Source organism: Enhydra lutris, unplaced genomic scaffold, assembly GCF_002288905.1.
Source record: "Enhydra lutris kenyoni isolate GAN:26980312 unplaced genomic scaffold, ASM228890v2 scaffoldscaffold7, whole genome shotgun sequence".
NCBI classification, from domain to species: domain Eukaryota; kingdom Metazoa; phylum Chordata; class Mammalia; order Carnivora; family Mustelidae; genus Enhydra; species Enhydra lutris.
This window is the reverse complement of record NW_019154091.1, coordinates 2,904,283-2,922,885: the sequence shown is the minus strand read 5'-3', so window position 1 is coordinate 2,922,885 and position 18,603 is coordinate 2,904,283. Positions and strand designations below refer to the sequence as shown.

Genomic DNA, 18,603 nt, shown 5'->3' with positions numbered 1-18,603 from the left:
AGAGATCACAAGTAGGTAGAGAGGCAGGCAGAGAGAGAGAGGGAAGCAGGCTCCCTGCTGAGCAGAGAGCCCGATGCGGGGCTCGATTCCAGGACCCTGAGATCATGACCTGAGCCTAAGGCAGAGGCTTAACCCACTGAGCCACCCAGGCACCCCTAGTGACTCAACAATTCTATACATTACTCAGTGCTTATCAAAATAAGTGTACTCTTAATCTATTTCACCCATCCCCCCACTTACCTCCCTTCTGGCAACCACCAATTTCTTCTCTGTATTTAGGAGTCTGGTTTTTTGGTTTGGTTTGTCTCTTTTCTTTATTTGCTTTGTTTCTTAAATTCCACATATGAATGAAATCATATGGAATATGTCTTTCTATGTCTTATTTGTGTCACTTAGCATTATACCTTCTAGGTCCATCTGTGTTGTTGCAAATGGCAAGCTCTCATTCTTTTTAATGGCCGAGTAATATTCACCTGTGTGTGTGTGTGTGTGTGTGTGTGTGTGTGTGTGTGTGTGTCCCATATCTCGTTTATGTGATCAGTAGACACTTGGGTTGCTTCCATATCTTGGCTATTGTAAATAATGCTGCAACAAACATAGGGTGCATATATTTTTTTGAGTTAGTGTTTTTGTTTTCTTTGGGTAAGTACTCAGTAATGAAATTACTGAATTGTATGGTAATTCTATTTGTAAGTTTTTGAGGAACCTCCATATTGTTTTCCACAGTGGCTGCACCAGTTTACATTCCCACCAACAGTGCAAGAGGGTTTCCTTTTTTTCACTTCCTTACCAACACTTATTTCTTGTCTTTTTAATTCTAGTCATTCTGACAGGTGTGAAGTGATATCTCATTGTAGTTTTGATTTGCATTTCCCTGATGATGAGTGATGTTGAATATCTTTTCATGTGTCTGTTGGCCATTTGTATGTCTTCCTTGGGAAGCTGTCTATTCATGTCTTCTGCCCATTTTTAATTAGACTATTTTTTTTCTTGGTGTTGAGTTATATAATCTCTCTCTCTCTACATATATATATATATATATATATTTGTATTTATGTTTATATTTATTCTTTATATATTTTGAAATATTAACTACTTATGGGATATATCCCATTCAGTAGGTGGTTTATTGATGGTTTCCTTTCCTGTGCAAAAGCTTTTCATTTGGGAGTAGTCTCAAATGATTTAATTTTGCTGTGTAAGAACTTCTAAGAAGTGTCACATTTTTATTTGCTGCTTGGAAAATTTTCTTAAATATCCTTGTGCAAGGGGTGCCTGGGTGGCTCAGTCAGTTAGTTAAACATCTGCCTTCAGCTCAGGTCGTGATTCCAGGGTCCTGGTATCCAGCCCCACATTGGGCTTCCTACTCAGCAGTAGGTAACTCTTAAATATTTTGTTGATGGGCAGATAAATTTCATGGTATTTGTGGAGCCAAATAAAAAAAAATTTTTTAAAGATGGTTGCATTGAATCCAACAATTGGTTATGAATGCAGTACTGTAATATTTCCCCAAATTTTTGTAGTATAGTCACTGCTTATGTTATAGCCAAGTATAGGAATGTAGGCCCATTGGTACTCATGCACTGAGGGTAGGTGTTGTAGTCTCTAAGCCTGAAAGAAAATCAGATTTATTACAATCATCAATATTTGTCAAAAATATTTTACAATTCAGTTATGGCATTTGAGGAGTTATGAGGTCTTGCCTGGTTTACACTTTCCTGGTATACAAGAAAGGCATGCTGATCTCTTTTCATTACTGTTGTTCATTGCCATGGTGAGCTGGAGCCAGCTGATAAGTGCGGCTGAGAGCCAACTGTGTACATTTCTTCCCAATTCAATGTTCAGCGACCTACATGTTGGCAGCTTGAACTTTGACATGTTGGGAGCATTTACACCATGGCAATTGGCCTGTTCTACCAATCAGGCTCCCTCCAGAGCTAGTTGTTAAACATTTAGCAGCCCATCAGTGTTCATTCTCTGCCCCTACCCACAGTCATTCCAACTGCTCTGTTCCTTGCCTTCTTTAGAGCGCACCAGAGGCAGGGAGGCCAGGGAGTCAGATATCTGGAGTATGTTAACAACAAAATTTAACTTTTTAAATAACATTTTTATTGGCTTTATTCATGGATTCATGAATTGGGCAGCATCCAGTCTAACAGACAGAAAGGAGCTCTGAGGAACTGTACAAAATGAAAGACTTTTATAGGCAGAAGGGAGCAGGGACAAGGAAGTTGTACTCAGCAAAAAGCCCACTGATTACTGCAAACTTACTTTCCCTACAGAGGGTAGGGTCCTGTCAGACAGATTACATAACTAATGCTGATCAGATGATTCCTGAATGACTGGTTAAAGGTTCCATTTCCAGGAGAGCTGAAACTATCATTAAGTCTCAGTTTGGTGACTTGCTGCTTAGCTTAAGCAACTCCATTTTGGGTCTGTTGATTCATCTCTTTAATAACCCCATGACCTTGAACAAATTATGTAACCTCTCTAATACCACTCCTTTCCTTATTAAAATGGGGTTGCAATAAGACCTCAAGGTTGTGAGAGTAAAATGAAATGATGTGTGGTAACCACCTAACAGTGTCTGGTATGTAGTAAATGCTCAATAACTGATATTACTAGGTTTGCTTTTTTTTTTTTAATTGCTAGTACCGAATCATTCAACAAATACATATGGAATGGCTATTTACAAAGTACTTTTGATTCTGCCTGCATGGTTTTATTTTTATTTTTTATTATTGTTATGTTTTAAGATTTTATTTAATTATTTGAGAGAGAGAGAGGGTGAGGGAGACAGACAGCCTTAGCAGGGGGAGGCGTAGAGGGAGAAGGACAAGCAGACTCCCAGCTGTGCAGGGGAACCTGAACTGAGTCTAGATCCTGGACCCTGAGACCGTGACCTGAGTGGAAGTCAGATGCTTACCAGCCTGAGGCAACCAGGCGCCCTGTATGGTTTTAAATGTACACATAAAGAAAAATAAAGCACGACCCTGAAATTCTGAGCTTGCAGATCACATGTTTGATGTCATGGGACTGTACCTCTGGGCCCTTGACATATGTCCTGCTTTGCTATCCATGGGCAGATAGTTACAGAGTCTGGTCAACTTATTTTCCTGTCAGGGCATCTTCTTCCCTCCAACTACCTACCTATTCCCGTTCCCATAAATATCCTCACCCTTACATTTCCTTCCTTTATCCACAAATAAGCAAACAATCTCCCTGGCATGTGGCAGGTGCTCTCAGGCCTGTGATCACAAGTACTCTTGCATGACTCACCTGGAAGCTGCCTTTTTATATCCCGAGGCCAAGAACGGAAGGCTTGATTTCTATGTGAGATTTAATCTTTGGGCAAAATTCCTCCCGCGGGTAAAAGCTGTCTCTGCCTTTCTCCGTTTCTGGTTCCTGTCCCCTCCTCTTACCCACATTGTGTTCAGAAAGACATCCCACACATTGTGCAGCCTTTTCCTCCTCAACACTTCTTTGGGGAGAAAAATGGTTATTTGTAGGAGAAATGATAACGTGAAATTCGAAGCCCTTCAGATTCTTACAGGTGCAAATGCCACTGACTGAAATAGGAATAGAAGTGTTTGCTGTAAGGGGGAGCCTTAACCTCTTTATTCTCTTCAAATATTAAGTATAAACAAAACCAAAAGACTCCTGCTGTGTTCTGCACAATGGGCTTCTCATGGAATTCCTGAGATCATTTGAAGTATGCCTCTTCAACATGATCAGTGTTTCAATACTTAAATTTCAGAGCTGTTTTAAAATGGGGAAACACTTAAGACGGGTATGAATTGTTTCATGTTGAGAACTCTTTGGCCATCAGCTTTAAACTATTGCTTTATGGGAGCAGCGTGATTATGTAAAAATGTAAACCTTGGTATGAATGAGTAGAAAACAGAACACATCAAACACTACTTTCTCATTTAATTAATTTTTTCCCAGCTCATTTAACTAATGAATTGATTAACTGCAACAGAAACATTTCTTGTAGAAACTATTTCTTGTTAAAATACTTTATCACAGTTAATATATCCTTGATACCCTATTGCTTCCATAAAGTTCTACTAGGCATCCACGGTATTGCTCAGCTCCCTACCATCCTATTGTCAGCAGTGGAAACTCTTGTGGATAAATCAAATTATTAAAAAAATTAAATTATGTGTCTATGTATATTTAAAATCCAAATAGTTGCTTTTTCAAACTTGATTTTAGACCCCCCCCATAAAATAGTCACATTCAATTCTTTTTCTTTCTTTTAAGGTTTTATTATTTTTATTTGACAGAGAGAGAGACACAGTGAGAGAGCGAACACAAGCGGGGGAGTGCGAGAGGGAGAAGCAGGCTTCCCCCACCAGGGAGCCCGATGCGGGGTTGGATCCCAGGACTCTAGGATCATGACCAGAGCTGAAGGCAGAGGCTTTAATCCACTGAGCCACCCAGGCGCCCCCCCATCACACTGAATTCTTAATGAGAATAAACACATCAAGTTTATCGGGCTCTATCATTTGAGAAACACCACAATCATTCACTTTAAATATTTCCTAGCTTTTTACAATGGAAAGATTTAAATGTAATTTCTCATGGTAGAAAAATGAGTTTAAGATTTTTCAGAGTCAAAATGAAAATATGTTAGAGCAAAATCAGACCAAGTCTTTGGAATTCAGAGTGGCTAAACACCCAGAAGAACCATCATATTAAAATTGCCAGATATATGCCTCCCAGGGGTCTGAACAGAATTCCCTTTTAATAATTTGGACATTTCTCTTTGCCAGTGATACAGGAACAACACCTCCAGAGAGTGGGATTTTTGGATTTATGATAAACTTCTCTGCATTTCTTGGTAAGTACACAATAATTATTATAAATAAATGAAAAATTCACAGTCTAAAGTGAAGTGAAATGTGTTGTTTACAGTTTGTATATAATTTTTTGTTATTTTTTTAGCAGACTTTATTTTTCAAAACAGCTTTATGTTCACAGCAAAATTGAGCAAAAGGTAGAGATCTCTCATATATGCCCTGCCCCCTACCCAGTGTCCCCCCGCCACAACTATCGTCATCCCCCGCCAGAGTTGTACATTTGTTACAGCTGATAAGCCTACCATGACATGTCATCATCACCCAAAGTCCATAGTTTACATTAGGGTTCGCTCTTGGGATGTATAATTTTTTTTTAAGATTTATTTATTTTTTAGAGAGAGTGTGTGTGTGAGCGTGCAGGCACACGAGTGGGAGGAGAGGCAGAGGGATAAACTTACACAAAACCCAGAAGCTAAACAGTAAGGAATTGACAGATTTAGTAGATTAAAAAAATTGAAAACTTCTAAATGATGAAACATGCAAAAACAAAGCTGAAGATGGACCCGATGAAAATTTGTAATATTTCTAGCAGACAGTAGACAAATGTACATTATGTGTAAACAAACAACTGCAAATTAAAAACGAATAGACAAACTCAGGAGAGAAATCAGAAAAAATTTAAATGCAGTTTTCAGAAGAAGAAATGCAGATGACCAGCAGACATACTGAAAGTTGCTCAGTCTCACTAACGACCAGAGAAATGCAAATTAAGCCAACAGGTTGCCATTTCTCATTCATTGGATTAGCAATAATTAAAGAGGCAAGGGCATTCAGCAGTTGCTTTCAAACTCTGCTGTGAGAGTATAAATGCTACAATACAGTGTTGGAACAATTTGTAGATACTTCTTGGCATTTTGATTGTGCATAGTTTTTGCTCCAGTAATATTACTTCTAGGAATTTGTCTTCCAGAAACATTCTGAAAGCGTGCCAAGGACTTGTGTACTCATCATTGAGCATTGTTTGTAATAGTAAAAACATAGAGACAGTGTAGAAGTCCAATATTAGGGAAATGATGAAATGTATACCATGAAGAGACCCCTAAAAACAATGAAGTAGACTTATTTGTACTGACATGGTAAGATCTCCATGGTGATTGCCTTTATGTGAAAAAAAGCAAGTCACAGAATACATGCACAGTAGCATTTATGTGAAAAGGATAAAAGGGCAAGTTGGAGTGTGTGTGCGTGTGTATGTGTGTGTGTCCATCACACTGAGGAGAGAGTAAGAAGGAGTGAGGAAGGACTGGGTGGGTGAGTGGGAGACTTTGGCAGTTAGGAAATTGAAATACAGACTTAAAAAAGCAAAGCAAAACTTTCCCTGTGTTTTCGTTCTAAAATGTCAAATAATAAAAATTCATCAAAGTCCCTTTCTTTTTCAGGGGCAGCCACAATGTACACAAGATACAAAATAGTAGAGAAGCAAAACCAAACCAGCTATTTCAGCACACCTGTTTTTAACTTGGTGTCACTAGTTCTTGGATTGGTGGGATGTATTGGAATGGGCATTGTAGCCAATTTCCAGGTATGTCCTGAGGTGATTTGTGTTCTTGGGGATGATGGAGTATGTGTGTCTGGAGGAGAGAATCAAGAACACAAGAGGAATGCTTGTGTCAGTATCAAGTAGTTGATGCATTTATAAAAGTTGGGATAGTTTGCTTCTTAGAAAGAAATCTTTCTCATTTGTAAGTCAGTGCTTACTGGGAGAGGTGGGGTGCATGTTTGCATGGTTATGAGAAAGTGTATTTTGCTCCATGTTCTGGGCTCTGCATTGCTCCATGTTTATTAACATGGTTGATGGGTTGGGAGAGCGGGACTTCAGTCATTGTTTCATTAAAAGTGTGAAAATATTTGGGGCACCTGGTGGCTCAGAGGTTTGAGCCTCTGACTCTCGATTTTAGCTCAGGCCATGATCTCAGAGTCCTGAGACTGAGCCTGCATTGGGCTCCATGCTCAGCTCAGTCTCTGTCCCTCTCCCTCTGCTCCTCTCTCCGCTTGAGCGCGCGCTCTCTCTCTCTCTCTCTCTCAGATAAATAAATAAAATTAAAAAAAAAAAAAGTGTGAAAATATTTGTGTGTATGAGCATGTGTGTTTACCAACTCCCCAAACGGCATCTGATCTCTTCCTTTGGCAGGTGAGGATATAGGTAATGGGGGTGAAATTGTTTACTCAGGGTTACTCAACTCATTCATTACAGAGACAAAATAGGGCCCCAGTGGAGCAAATTAGCTTATACGGTGACTCCTGTGGAATCTACCAGATAAATTCTTACTGTGCGGTTTTACTTACTGTGCTTATTTTATTCTAACTAGTGGACACCTGTTCATCCCGAGGTCTCTTTCAGGAAGGCATGGGAATTGTTTGTTTTTGGAGAGATTATTCAATATTTTTAAAATATTTATTGCATTTCACATTTGTACTAGTTATAATAGTCCTTCCCTCCTAGGGCTATTGTGAGGATTCCAGGAGCTAATGTGCAGTAACCATCACTAACTGACATACGTGACAGCCACCGTGGCTGTCACCACTACAGGCTAACACTGCGCTGGTCTTGCTCTCTCTACCGCTATGGTTTTGTTTGTTTGTTTGTTTTTGTTTTTGCTTATTTGTTTTTTAAAAATTTTATTTATTTATTTGTCAGAGAGAGAGAGAACACACAAGCAGTGGGGAGGAGCAGGGGGAGAAGCAGTCTCCCTGCTGAGCAAGGAGCTCACCCGGGACTCAATCCGAGGACCCTGACATTCTGACCCGAGCGGAAGGCAGACTTGACCAGCTGAGCCACCAGGCTTCTCTCTCTCTGCCACTGTTGGTTGTTTTTTTTGTTTTGTTTTGTTTTTGTTTTTGTGGTAGCACAAAGGGAGTTCCAGCAGGAGGACTTTTGGTTCAGCCCAGGAGGACCCCTGTAACTTTTTCCCCACCGGAAGCAGGCTGATCTTATGTGTTGCTTATTTTCACAAAAAGGTGTCCGCCTTGGCCGCCAGCCAGCTGCTAGAGCATAGGTACCCCGGGTGAATCCGCAGCTCGGGCACTGCACTTGGTATTGATCCGCGAGGGTAATAACCTTGGGCTTCCACCGGTATCATCTGCTTTCCACCCAGCTGCTAGTGCCCCCGCCTGTTTGAAGCCGCCTGCATGAAGTCAGGAGAGTCACTGTCAGAAGGGTCTGTCCCACCTGCACATATGCCCTCATAGAATCGCCTTTTCTGGGGGGCTGCCATCTGTCCATAGGGGACATAGTACAGGGCTCTGGGAAACTCCGTGCCATGTTGTGTGGGGTGGCGTGGCAGACACCGTTCCTTACACTGCACCATTTCTCCAGGACCACCCACAGGGCAGGGATGGTCTCTTGGGTCTCTGGGCTAACGAGTTTTCTTTTCTCTTTTTTTCTTTTCTTTTCTTTTCTTTTCTTTTCTTTTCTTTTCTTTTCTTTTCTTTTCTTCAGGGAGAGAGATTGGGTGGGGGGGTGCGGGTGGTGCAGAGGGAGAGGGAGAGAGAAAATCTCAAGCAGGCTCCACGCAAGGCTCAATCCCATGACCCTGAGATCATGAACTGGGCCCAAATCAAGAGTCCCACGCTTAACCAACTGAGCCACCCAGGCACTTCACGAGTTTTAATTTTTGAATGTTATAAATCCACAATTACTGTTTCCTTGTTAACACTGAAAGGTAGAAAGGGGGAGAGGCAGGTTTGTAGCCTCCCTGGAGCAAGTATACAGGGCTTCAGGGAGGGCACTATGAGAATAGATTTGCTTCTGGCTCCATTTCACTTTCCTACCCTCTTTGTCCTTTTATGGTGAAATAAGACAAAGGCTGTAACACATGGGTGCAGGTGACATCGGTCACATGCCGGAGACTCTATATTTTTATGATTGCATGCATTTGGTTTTTCATGACAACCAATTTATTGAAAATTTCCTATGGGGCAGAATTTATGAAAACATTTAATGCTTTAACTTCTGTCATCCCAGTAATGACCTTAGAAGTCAGGTGATAGTATTTTCCTCATTTGCCAGTGGAGAAATGGAGGCCCAGAGGGCTTCATACTTGCCCAAGATTGCATGAGCACAGAAAGGCAGAAGTGAACTTCGAATCGAAGCCATCTGTCTAGAACCTGTGGGAAAGAGTTAATTTCAATACCAGAATGGGGAAACCTCTGAAAGAAAAAAATCAAGTACACAATTCACAGTTCTAGTACCGGAAAGCATGATGGGAAGGAAAATGGAATTGGAGAGCAAGGGGAAGACATGGAACAATATAATCGTTAGTAGATGGTGGATATGAATTATTCAGTGGGTAAGAGTATATGGTATATGATATCCTCTCACCTTATTCTCCAAATAACTCACGGGATGAGCAGAACAGCTGTCAGCTTTTAAACCAGAAAAGGCAGATGTTATAAAGAACACTTGGAAGTCAGATTCATCAAACTTGTGGTTCTCTTTAAGGATTCTATGAAGTGATTACATCTTAACAAAAACCAGAAATAGGATCTTAAACTTTCCTGAGAGCACAGTGTTTGCCTTGTCATTGTTCCCATAAATAAATCTTTACAACTTCCTTGTTTGATATCCTGTAATTCCTTTTCAGCATGCCCTGAGCAAACCAGCTCTGAGCTGTTCTTTTCCCAGGAATTGGATGTGTGCAGCCAAGAGAGCTCTAGAGCTCTGGCCGTCTTGGGGTGGGGAGGGGGGAGGGAGGGGGGGGGGGGAGGGGGGGCGGGGGGTGGGGGGGGGCGAGGGTGGTTCTTGAGTAGGACCAAATTACACTCATCAGATGTTCCAGGAGCTGTCTGTCCTGAGCTGGTTGGGTGGGATGGCTACTTTTTGGTGTGTCCCCACCAACCTTTCTCAATGCTTTACTTTCCTTCAAGAAGTTTTCCAAAGTTTAACCCTTGCAATACTCTAGGTTTCTTTTTACTATCTTTTAAATTAACAAGAGACTTTTGAAAAAGAGATCCAAAAAGGGTGCTGGATTTTCATTTTTATCCTCTATCCAAAATTCATGTCTGATCTAAGAATCATTTCCCTTCGAAAAGACATCTATGATGAGAGAGCATGTACAGGGGAAAAGCACAGGCAAATACAACTCCTGCTGACTCAAGAACCTTCTGATCCAATAATGTCAGGGTTAATGTGGGGGCAGTGAATTTGCAGATGTTGATACCAAAAGATATGTTGGATCAGAGGAGATTGAGGAAGCAAATTCCCTGATTGTGCATTTGGAGGAAACAGAGTATATAAATTCAGGATGTTAATTTACTTAGCATAAAAAAAAAATAGCCTGTGGAAAGCATCAAGAATCTCAGAACGTTATTCCTGAAAATGACTCATTAGCAGAGGATGCCTTGCCTTTTGTTCCTTTTCCCTTGCCCAAATGTGCCTAACATTCAAAGGGGGGAAAAAGATCTGTGTTTTCATTCTTTTATTTTATTGGTTCAACATTGGTTTTATATTTGGTTTAATGCTGTTGGCTTAGTATTTTTTCCCCCATTTTACTGAGGTGTCTTTGACATATAAACTTGTGTTAGTCTAAGGTATGTAACATCGTGATTTGATACATGTAGATATTGCAAAATGATCAAAATAAGCTCATTAACGTATATCACCTCTCATAGTTACAGTTTTTTTTTCCTGTGATGACAACTTTTAAGATTTACTCTCTTACCAAGTTTCAAATATAAAATATGGCATTGTTAACTGTGGTCACCACACTCTATGTTACATCCTCAGACCTTCTATCTGGAAGCTCAGTCTTTTGACCTTTCTCACATTCTCCATCCCCACCCCTACCTCTCACCTCTAACAACCACTGATCTGTTTTCTGTATCAATAAGTTCAGTTTTTCATTTTTTTTTTAAGATTCCACATCTAAGTGAGATCATACAGTATTTGTCTTTCTCTGTCTGACTCATTACACTTAGCATAATGCCCTCAGCATCCACCTATGTTGTCACAAATGGCAAGATTTTTTTCTTTTTCATGGGTGAATAATAATCTGTGTGTGTGTTTCACATTTTCATTATCCGGTCATCCTTTGACAGAAACTCAGGTTGTTTCTATATCCTACCTATTGTAAATAATGCTGTAGTGAACATGGGGGTGTAATTGTCTTTTTGAGATAGTGATTTCATTTCCTTTGAATTATTGCTATTTTTCATTGTAGTAAAGTACATATATAACATAAAATTGACCATCTGAGGGGTGCCTGGGGGCTCAGTTGGTTAAGCATTTGCCTTTGGCTCAGGGTTCTGGGATCGAGCCCTGTGTGGGCCTCCCTGCTCAGCAGGGATCCTACTTCTTACCCTTTTCCCTCCCACCCTCAGGCTTACTCTGTCTCGCTCTCTCTCTCTCCAATAAATAAATAATATCTTTTTAATAAATTGGCCATCTTAACCATTTTTAAGTGTACAGTTCAGTGGTTTTTTTTTTTTTAACTCCTTAAGTACTTAAAGACATACAAATATTTTAAAGGGCATAGAATGTATTTTATTTCTCATATGTAATTTTCCTAAATCTATATGCCCATGTTAAGTATCCTAGGAATACAGAATCTATACCTAATAAGTGAGCAATTGATATTACATGTTGTAGAATGTTAATGCAGCCTTATTTTATTATAACATAAATCAAGCAGTGGATTTTCCCCATTGTTGCGAGGTTTGATTCCAGAAATAAGTTTCCTGAGAAAATAAGTTTGACAGCTTAACAATAACCCACAACCCTTGTGATCTCAGGGTCCTGGGATTGAGCCCCACATTGGGCTCCCTGCTTGGCAGGAGGCCTGCTTCTCCCTCTCCCACTTCCCTTGCTTGTTTCCCTCTCTCGCTCTGTCTCTGTCAAATAAATAAAATAAGTAAAATCATTAAAAAAAAGAGAAAAGAAGTTTGACCCAGGGTCCTGGGATCAAGCTGGGTGTCTCAGTCAGTTAAGCGTCTGCCTTCAGCTCAGGTCATGATCCGTGGTCCTGGTATTAAGCCCTGCCTCAGGCTCCTTGCTCAGTGGGGAGCCTGCTTCTCCCTCTGCCTGCTGCTCCCCCTGTTTGTGCTCTCTTTTCTCTCTCTCTGTCAGATAAATAAGTAAAAATCTTACAAAAAAAGGAAAAGAAGTTTGAAAGTTTTTTTTTTTTTTTTTTTAATCTTCCTTTCCATGTGGACATTAAAGATTTGATATTTGTGAGCAGATGGAGAACACCTTGGTTCTGGGCAAGCCTGGGTGGCTCAGGTCAAAGAAAATCTGGGAGGGATGGGGTGTGGATAGTGAGTTGGGTTCAGTAAGGGTCTGGGGCCCAAACCAGCGTCTCTTGGACAATACTTTAACTTGTCCCCTTGCAAAGCTCACATTTTCAAGTTCAGGCAGAGACTCCATTGTTCAGTCCAACATCACTGTTACACCAGAAGGTAGGTGTCCATTGCACATTTGGAAGGAGCCTAAAGTGAGCTCTTTGAATGGTCCATCATGAGCATAGTTATGAGCAATACCAGATTCTGAGCCTAGATGCGGTGTAGGGGTGCCTTCTGGTTGAAATGGCTGGTTAGAGGATAGGGGGAACAGGGCCTTGACTTGAATCTGCCTTTGCATGGCAAGAGCAGTGTGTTTACTTAGATTTGTGTGTGCATGTGGGCTGCCTGGGGGAAGACAAAGAGATTATTGAGGAGCAAGAAGCCTGAAAACTCTAAGCCACACTCGGCATGTTCATGGAACCAGTTGTATACTTTCAAATGAAATTCATCATACAATCTTCAGTGCAAAACTGCAAGGCAGAAATTATTATGCCCATTTTACAGGTATAGAAATTGAGGTGATAAACTAAGGTCACAGAGCCCAGTGGCAGAGTGGAAATTTTTTATCCAATTCTGCCAGACTCCAAAGCCCACGATGCTCAGTTCTCCCACCTCTGAGGCAGACATCGCTCTGTCCCTGTCCAGTGTGCCCACATTTGCTGTGGAACAACTAGAGCATTTACTTTAGGGTTTGGAAGGCATTTCTCTTGGTAGTCTTTTGCAGGCAACCACATTTTCCAAGGACAGGTGGGTGCATCTGTGATGACTGTGGCGTTGAGGAGCCCAGCGTGGGTGGGGGCGTAGGTCTTGCTGTGTGCAGACTCGCGCAGAGTAACAGCTGTTTGTGACTCTCTCTCCAGGAGTTAGCTGTCCCCGTGGTCCATGATGGCGGCGCCCTTTTGGCTTTTGTCTGCGGTGTGGTCTACACGCTCCTGCAGTCCATCATCTCTTACAAATCATGTCCCCAGTGGAACAGCCTGTCCACGTGCCACGTGCGGTTGGCCATCTCTGCCATTTCCTGTGCAGCCGTGGTCCCCAGTATCCTTTGCATATATGTCAGTGTCTTCACAAGCTTAACCCTTCTCCCACTTCCCCAGAAAAGCATGAAAAAAAAGCAAAGGTTAACAGGCGGGTGTCCACATGCTTCAGAAGAACAATTGGGAGAAAAGTATACATTGTTAAGGAAATACCTCAACATTGTCTGGTTAATCAAAACAATCTTTGGGGGGAAATGTGTGCGCAAGAAGGATGGAAACTTACCGCAACACTTTAGTCTGTTTACTTTCTTTCCAACAGGAAAGCCATGTGGAAATATTTATTTTTCTTTGTAGTGCTTGGTCAAAGACACCAAATATTGATATTGTACTTAAAGTAACCACCCTGTGAAGTCCCAAGAGCCAGTACTCTGCCCATGCTGGCGATTCATTAGGTAGTTCAATTTATTCGTCTGTGTTAAGAGGTTTTTAAAAAACTCTTATCATTTATTTCTAAGTCATTTGAAATACATTTAGGCTTCTCTCGTTATCACTGATTCCAGTTTCAAAATGAAATCTCATTCCATCTTCTAATTCAACAATGTGAAAATAAAATATCAATTTTTTGGCTAGGGCGTTTTTGTTTGAAGGAAACGAAAGCTTGATCTTTCTTTCTTTCTAGAGGTATTTAACAGAAAAAAAAAAAAAAAAGCTGTGTCTTCAAGATGTGGAAAATTCCCCATCTTTCGCAATACCATCTGCAGTCCTATCAGAGAAAAACTGCAGAGCCATCAAAAGATGGTGATTCCTGTCAGACTGTAGGAAAATAGCAACTATTTTATTAGCAGCGACTTTGTTAGTCTGGATTGGGTTGTGGTATGAAGTGGGCAAGCTTGAGTGAAAATGCACCATGTGCTTCTAAATAGTAAGTTTTGTGCTTCTCTTTTAAAACAGAAGCTATACAAAATGTGAAGTCTAAGAATGGTTGTGGGGTTTTTTTTTTCGTCTTAAGGAAGGAAATTTTTAGTTAGAAAATTTCTAAGCGCAGAGGAAGCAAATCCTACTGTTGAGAAATTTAAACAAATATGCACTCCTTACAAAGATAGCTCATTTGCAATTTCCTTCTTTATGGTTTGAAGACATTCATGTTTCTCTCCAAATATATCTGCTTGAAACTTTGAGCTTATGTTAGTTGCAAAATTTATAGTATAATTGTTTGAAGTGTTAAAGCCAGTTTCTTGGTGTAGGAAACCTTTTCTTGCTTCTAACTTGAGAGGCACATCTCTAGATGTTAAATCAGAGAGAATTTTTAGCGAGAATAAGCATTTTAGACCTCAAGTGTTTAACATATAAATAGTTCCCATTTCTAGGCGGTTCTTAGGAGCCACACCAAGGGATACCTTCCCCTGTATTAAATTAACTCAAGGGGCCCCTTCGACTCAGGTCATGATCCCAGAATCCGGGGATCAAGCCCCACATCAGGTTCCCTGCTCATCAGGAAGCCTGCCTCTCCCTCTCCCACTCCTCCTCCTGTGTTACCTCTCTCGCTGTTTTTCTGTCAAATAAATAAATAAATAAATCTAAAAAAATAAAAAATAAATAAATTAACTCAAACGAATTCATCCACATGAAAAGGTCTTTTGTCCTAAGCCTTAGTGTGGTATTTATGCCTCTTTACAAAGATTTCTTAATATCTTTAAAATGCCTTTGTCTCTTCTTACTGCCATAGTTCTATGAAACATTGTCACTTGACTCGTGAAGAAACTAAAGCACCGATGAGGCTAGGATCTTGCTTCTAAGCCTTCCTTGTGAGCCTATCCATCTTGCACCTGGCTTTCAAAGCTTTCACAAGCCTTCACAAAATCACTCTCATCATAAAGCCCAGGTTCCTTTGCTTGAGACACATAGTCTGAGCCTGCCTATTGAGTATTTTTTTAAAAAGATTTTATTGATTTACTTATTTTAGAGAGAGATAATCTAAAGCGGACCCCTCGCTGTGCTTGGAGCCCCATGTGGGACTTGACCTCATGACCCTGAGTTCATGACCTGAGCTGAAACCCAGTTGAACCGCCTGAGCTACCCAGGCGCCCCATGAGGCAGCCTATTTTTCTGACCTTATTCTAACATGTTCTCCCCTGGACTTGACCATTTCCTGTTCTCTGCCTTGGCCCATTCTCTTCTACCTGGCTGGATTATCCTCCTCCACCTGGCTTTCCAGAGCTGAGCTGTCCAATACAGTGGCCGCCAGCCACACGAGGCTACTGAACGCCTGAAATGTGGCTGGTCCCCATGGAGATGGGCAGTTAAGTGTAAAAACCACACCGATTTCAAAGATGTAATAAGAAAAGGAGAATGTAGACTATCTCATTACTAGTTCTTTATATTAGTACATGTTGAAATGATAATATTTTTGATATATTGGGTTAGATAAGATATATTCTTTCTTTTTCTTCCTTCCTTCATTCCTTCCTTCCTTCCTTCCTTTCTTTCTTTATTAACCCATAATGTATTATTTGCCCCAGGGATACAGGTGTGTGAATCATCAGTCTTACACAATTCACAGCACTCACCATAGCACATACTCTCCCCAATGTCCATAACGCAGCCACCCTATCCCTACGCCCCCACCCCCCAGCAACCCTCAGTTTATTTAAAGAGTCTCTTAGATAAGATATATTATTAAAATTAATTTCATTTGGTTCTATTTATTTATTTTTAAGATTTTATTTATTTATTTAAAGAATTTATTTATTTATTTGACAGCCTGAGTGAGAGAGACAGAGAGCAAGCACAAGCAGGGGGAATGGGCAGGCAGGGGAGAAGCAGGTTTCCTGCTGAGCAAGGAGCAATGCGGGGCTGGATCCCAGGACCCTGAGATCATAACCTGAGTTGAAGGCAGCCGTGTAACCAACTGAGCCACCCAGGTGCCTCAAGATTTTATTTTATTTTTTTTTAAAGATTTTTTTTTTTAGGGGCACCTGGGTGGCTCAGTGGGTTAAAGCCTCTGCCTTCGGCTCAGGTCATGATCTCAGGGTCCTGGGATCGAGCCCCGCATGGGGCTCCCTGCTCAGCGGGGATCCTGCTTCCTCCTCTCTCTCTGCCTGTCTCTCTGCCTGCTTCTGATCTCTGTCTGTCAAATAAATAATAAGTAAAAATCTAAAAAAAAAATAGATTTAAAAAAAATTATTTATTTGACAGAGAGATCACAAGTAGGCACAGACAGGCGGGGTGGGGTGGGGAGGGGACGGGGAAGCAGGCTCCGCGATGAGCAGAGAGCCCGATGTGGGGCTTGATCCCAGGACCCTGAGATCATGACTTGAGCCAAAGGCAGAGGCTTTAACCCACTGAGCCACCCAGGCGCCCCAAAATTTTAAGTAATCTCTACACCCAACATGAGGCCTAACCTGACAACTCTGAGATCAAGTCACACGTTCTACCGACTGTGCCAGCCAGGAACCCCTCATTTGGTTCTTTTTAGATTTTCTTTAGTATAACTACTATAGTAGTTTTTGTTTTTGTTTTTGTTTTTTTTGTTTTGTTTTGTTTTAGAACTTTATTGAATACACCCCAAGGGAGAAGCAGGTAGGGCAGCAGAGGAGAAGCTGTCTGCCTATAGTAGAATATTTTACATTACTCACATGGCTGGCATTAATTTCTGGGGGGACACTGCTCTAGAGAGCTCCTCAAACCTCAGCTTACATTAAGCTCAACTCAGTGAAGCCTCCCTCAAAGCCCATTCCACTCTGAAGTCATGATTTTCCCTGAGTCGTCGTCTTGCCCCCCCCACCCCCAGCACGGTACCTGATGCGCAGAAGACAGGACTCAAGAACAAAGAATTAAGAGGATTTTAAACTATTAGAAACAGAAATATGGTAATGACACGACCAGAGAATCTTTTCTTTTGAGAAACCAAGAAGTGTTAAGAATTGCAAAATATTGGGGGGTAGGGAGGGCAGGGAGAAGAGGTGCTGACTCTGAATTCAGAGGAAGTTCTGAACTTGGCACTGACTCAAAGCTTTGAATTCGTAACTGTTTGCAGAAGCATTTTAAAAGCATCTCATCTCTAGCTTTCTCTTTTGCCTTTATAAGCTCCATCAGAATGTCTGTGCAGACAGCACACGGAGGCTTTAGCCTCAGTCCTTGGCACCGTTTGACTGGCCTCTCTGGGTAACCCCCAAGGTCAGAGGTAGGGTGTAGCTCTTTGATTTGTAAACTCTGGGCTGGGAAGGAAGGATTCTGGCTTACACCCAATGACTTGATGAAATAAGTCTGTTTTTTAAAGACAGTAGTTTGAATCTGTAGCTTGTTTTTGTAGAAGAACCTTGGTAGTTTGTGATGCTTTGGTACTTTGAAATGTTAATTTTTCCTTAAAGCTGATGCCTTGAAGATAGGATTCTTAGGGCAAGAGTATTTTTTCCCCCCAAAACTTTTGTTTAGGGAAAAGAGTATTTTAGGAGAAAAGTCCTCAAAAAGTATCCATCTGTCATTTTGTTTTTTGTTTTTGTTCTTTTTTAAATTAAGATTTTATTTATTTATTCGAGAGAGAGAGAGACACAGCAAGAAAGGGAACACAAACAGGGGGAGTGGGAGAGGGAGAAGCAGGTTTCCCCCGCCAAGCAGGGAGCCCGATGCAGGGCTTGATCTCAGGAACCTGGAATCATGATCCTAGCCAAAGGCAGACACTTAACAGCTGAGCCACCCGGGCACCCCCCCCCCATTTGTCATTTGGACCAAATTTAACAAGCACAGTGGAGCAAAATGTAGCCACAGATGAAAATTTGGCTATACATAGCTGAAAAGGTATTGATAAGGAATGACTGTATGTCCATATTATAATTTAAATGCTGTCACAATCGAACTTAAGGTTTGAGATTATGAAAAGCCGATGTAACTGGTCTGATTGCAGAAATGTTGGTATTAACATTTTAGCACTGTGATGATGGTTAGAATAGTCTTAACATTAAAAGACCTGGGTTTTTGTTTTTCCTTTTGTTTTTTTGGAACTTCCTTAACAATTGCCCTTTTTTAGTGATTGCCTGTGCTTCACTAATTTCTATAACAAAGTTGGAGTGGAATCCAAAAGAAAAGGTAAAATTTAACTCATCTTCAATATGATTGTTGAACCTGGTTCCTGGGGATTATTCTCAAAATTATTTTCAAAATTTTGAGTTCCTAATTGAATTTCCTCATCAAAAAAGGTCAGACACTTAATAGAAAGGGGCCGATGTGAATTAAGGTGTATGGAGGTCCGAGGAAGCAGTGTGTTAAGCAGAAAGGGTGAGACCCGCTCCAGCACAGAGGGCACTTTGTTTTAGAATGAACCGGAGAATAAACGTGGTCAGGTCTATCTTCGTGGGCAGGGAGTTTGTGCAAAGTTTTAAGAGGTAGGCAGAGAGGATCCTACTTGATGTAGGTGACCAGGATAAGCTTCTGAAGGCTTTAAACAGGCAAGTATTGAAAAAATATTAGCAGGTAGCTATTAGTCAGCA

At 41.0% G+C, this 18,603-nt stretch overlaps 1 protein-coding gene across 2 annotated transcripts in view; it reads left to right on the top strand.

Moving 5' to 3' along the window:
• LOC111142122 (DNA damage regulated autophagy modulator 1) overlaps positions 1-18,603 on the top strand; it is a 37,048-nt gene that overhangs the window by 11,218 nt on the left and 7,227 nt on the right. For both annotated transcript variants that reach the window (XM_022495096.1, XM_022495095.1), the window contains exons 2-5: positions 4,779-4,846; positions 6,245-6,387; positions 13,001-13,178; positions 18,144-18,202. In XM_022495096.1, the coding sequence (XP_022350804.1) occupies positions 4,779-4,846; positions 6,245-6,387; positions 13,001-13,178; positions 18,144-18,202 (448 nt within the window). The remainder of the gene's footprint in view (positions 1-4,778; positions 4,847-6,244; positions 6,388-13,000; positions 13,179-18,143; positions 18,203-18,603) is intronic.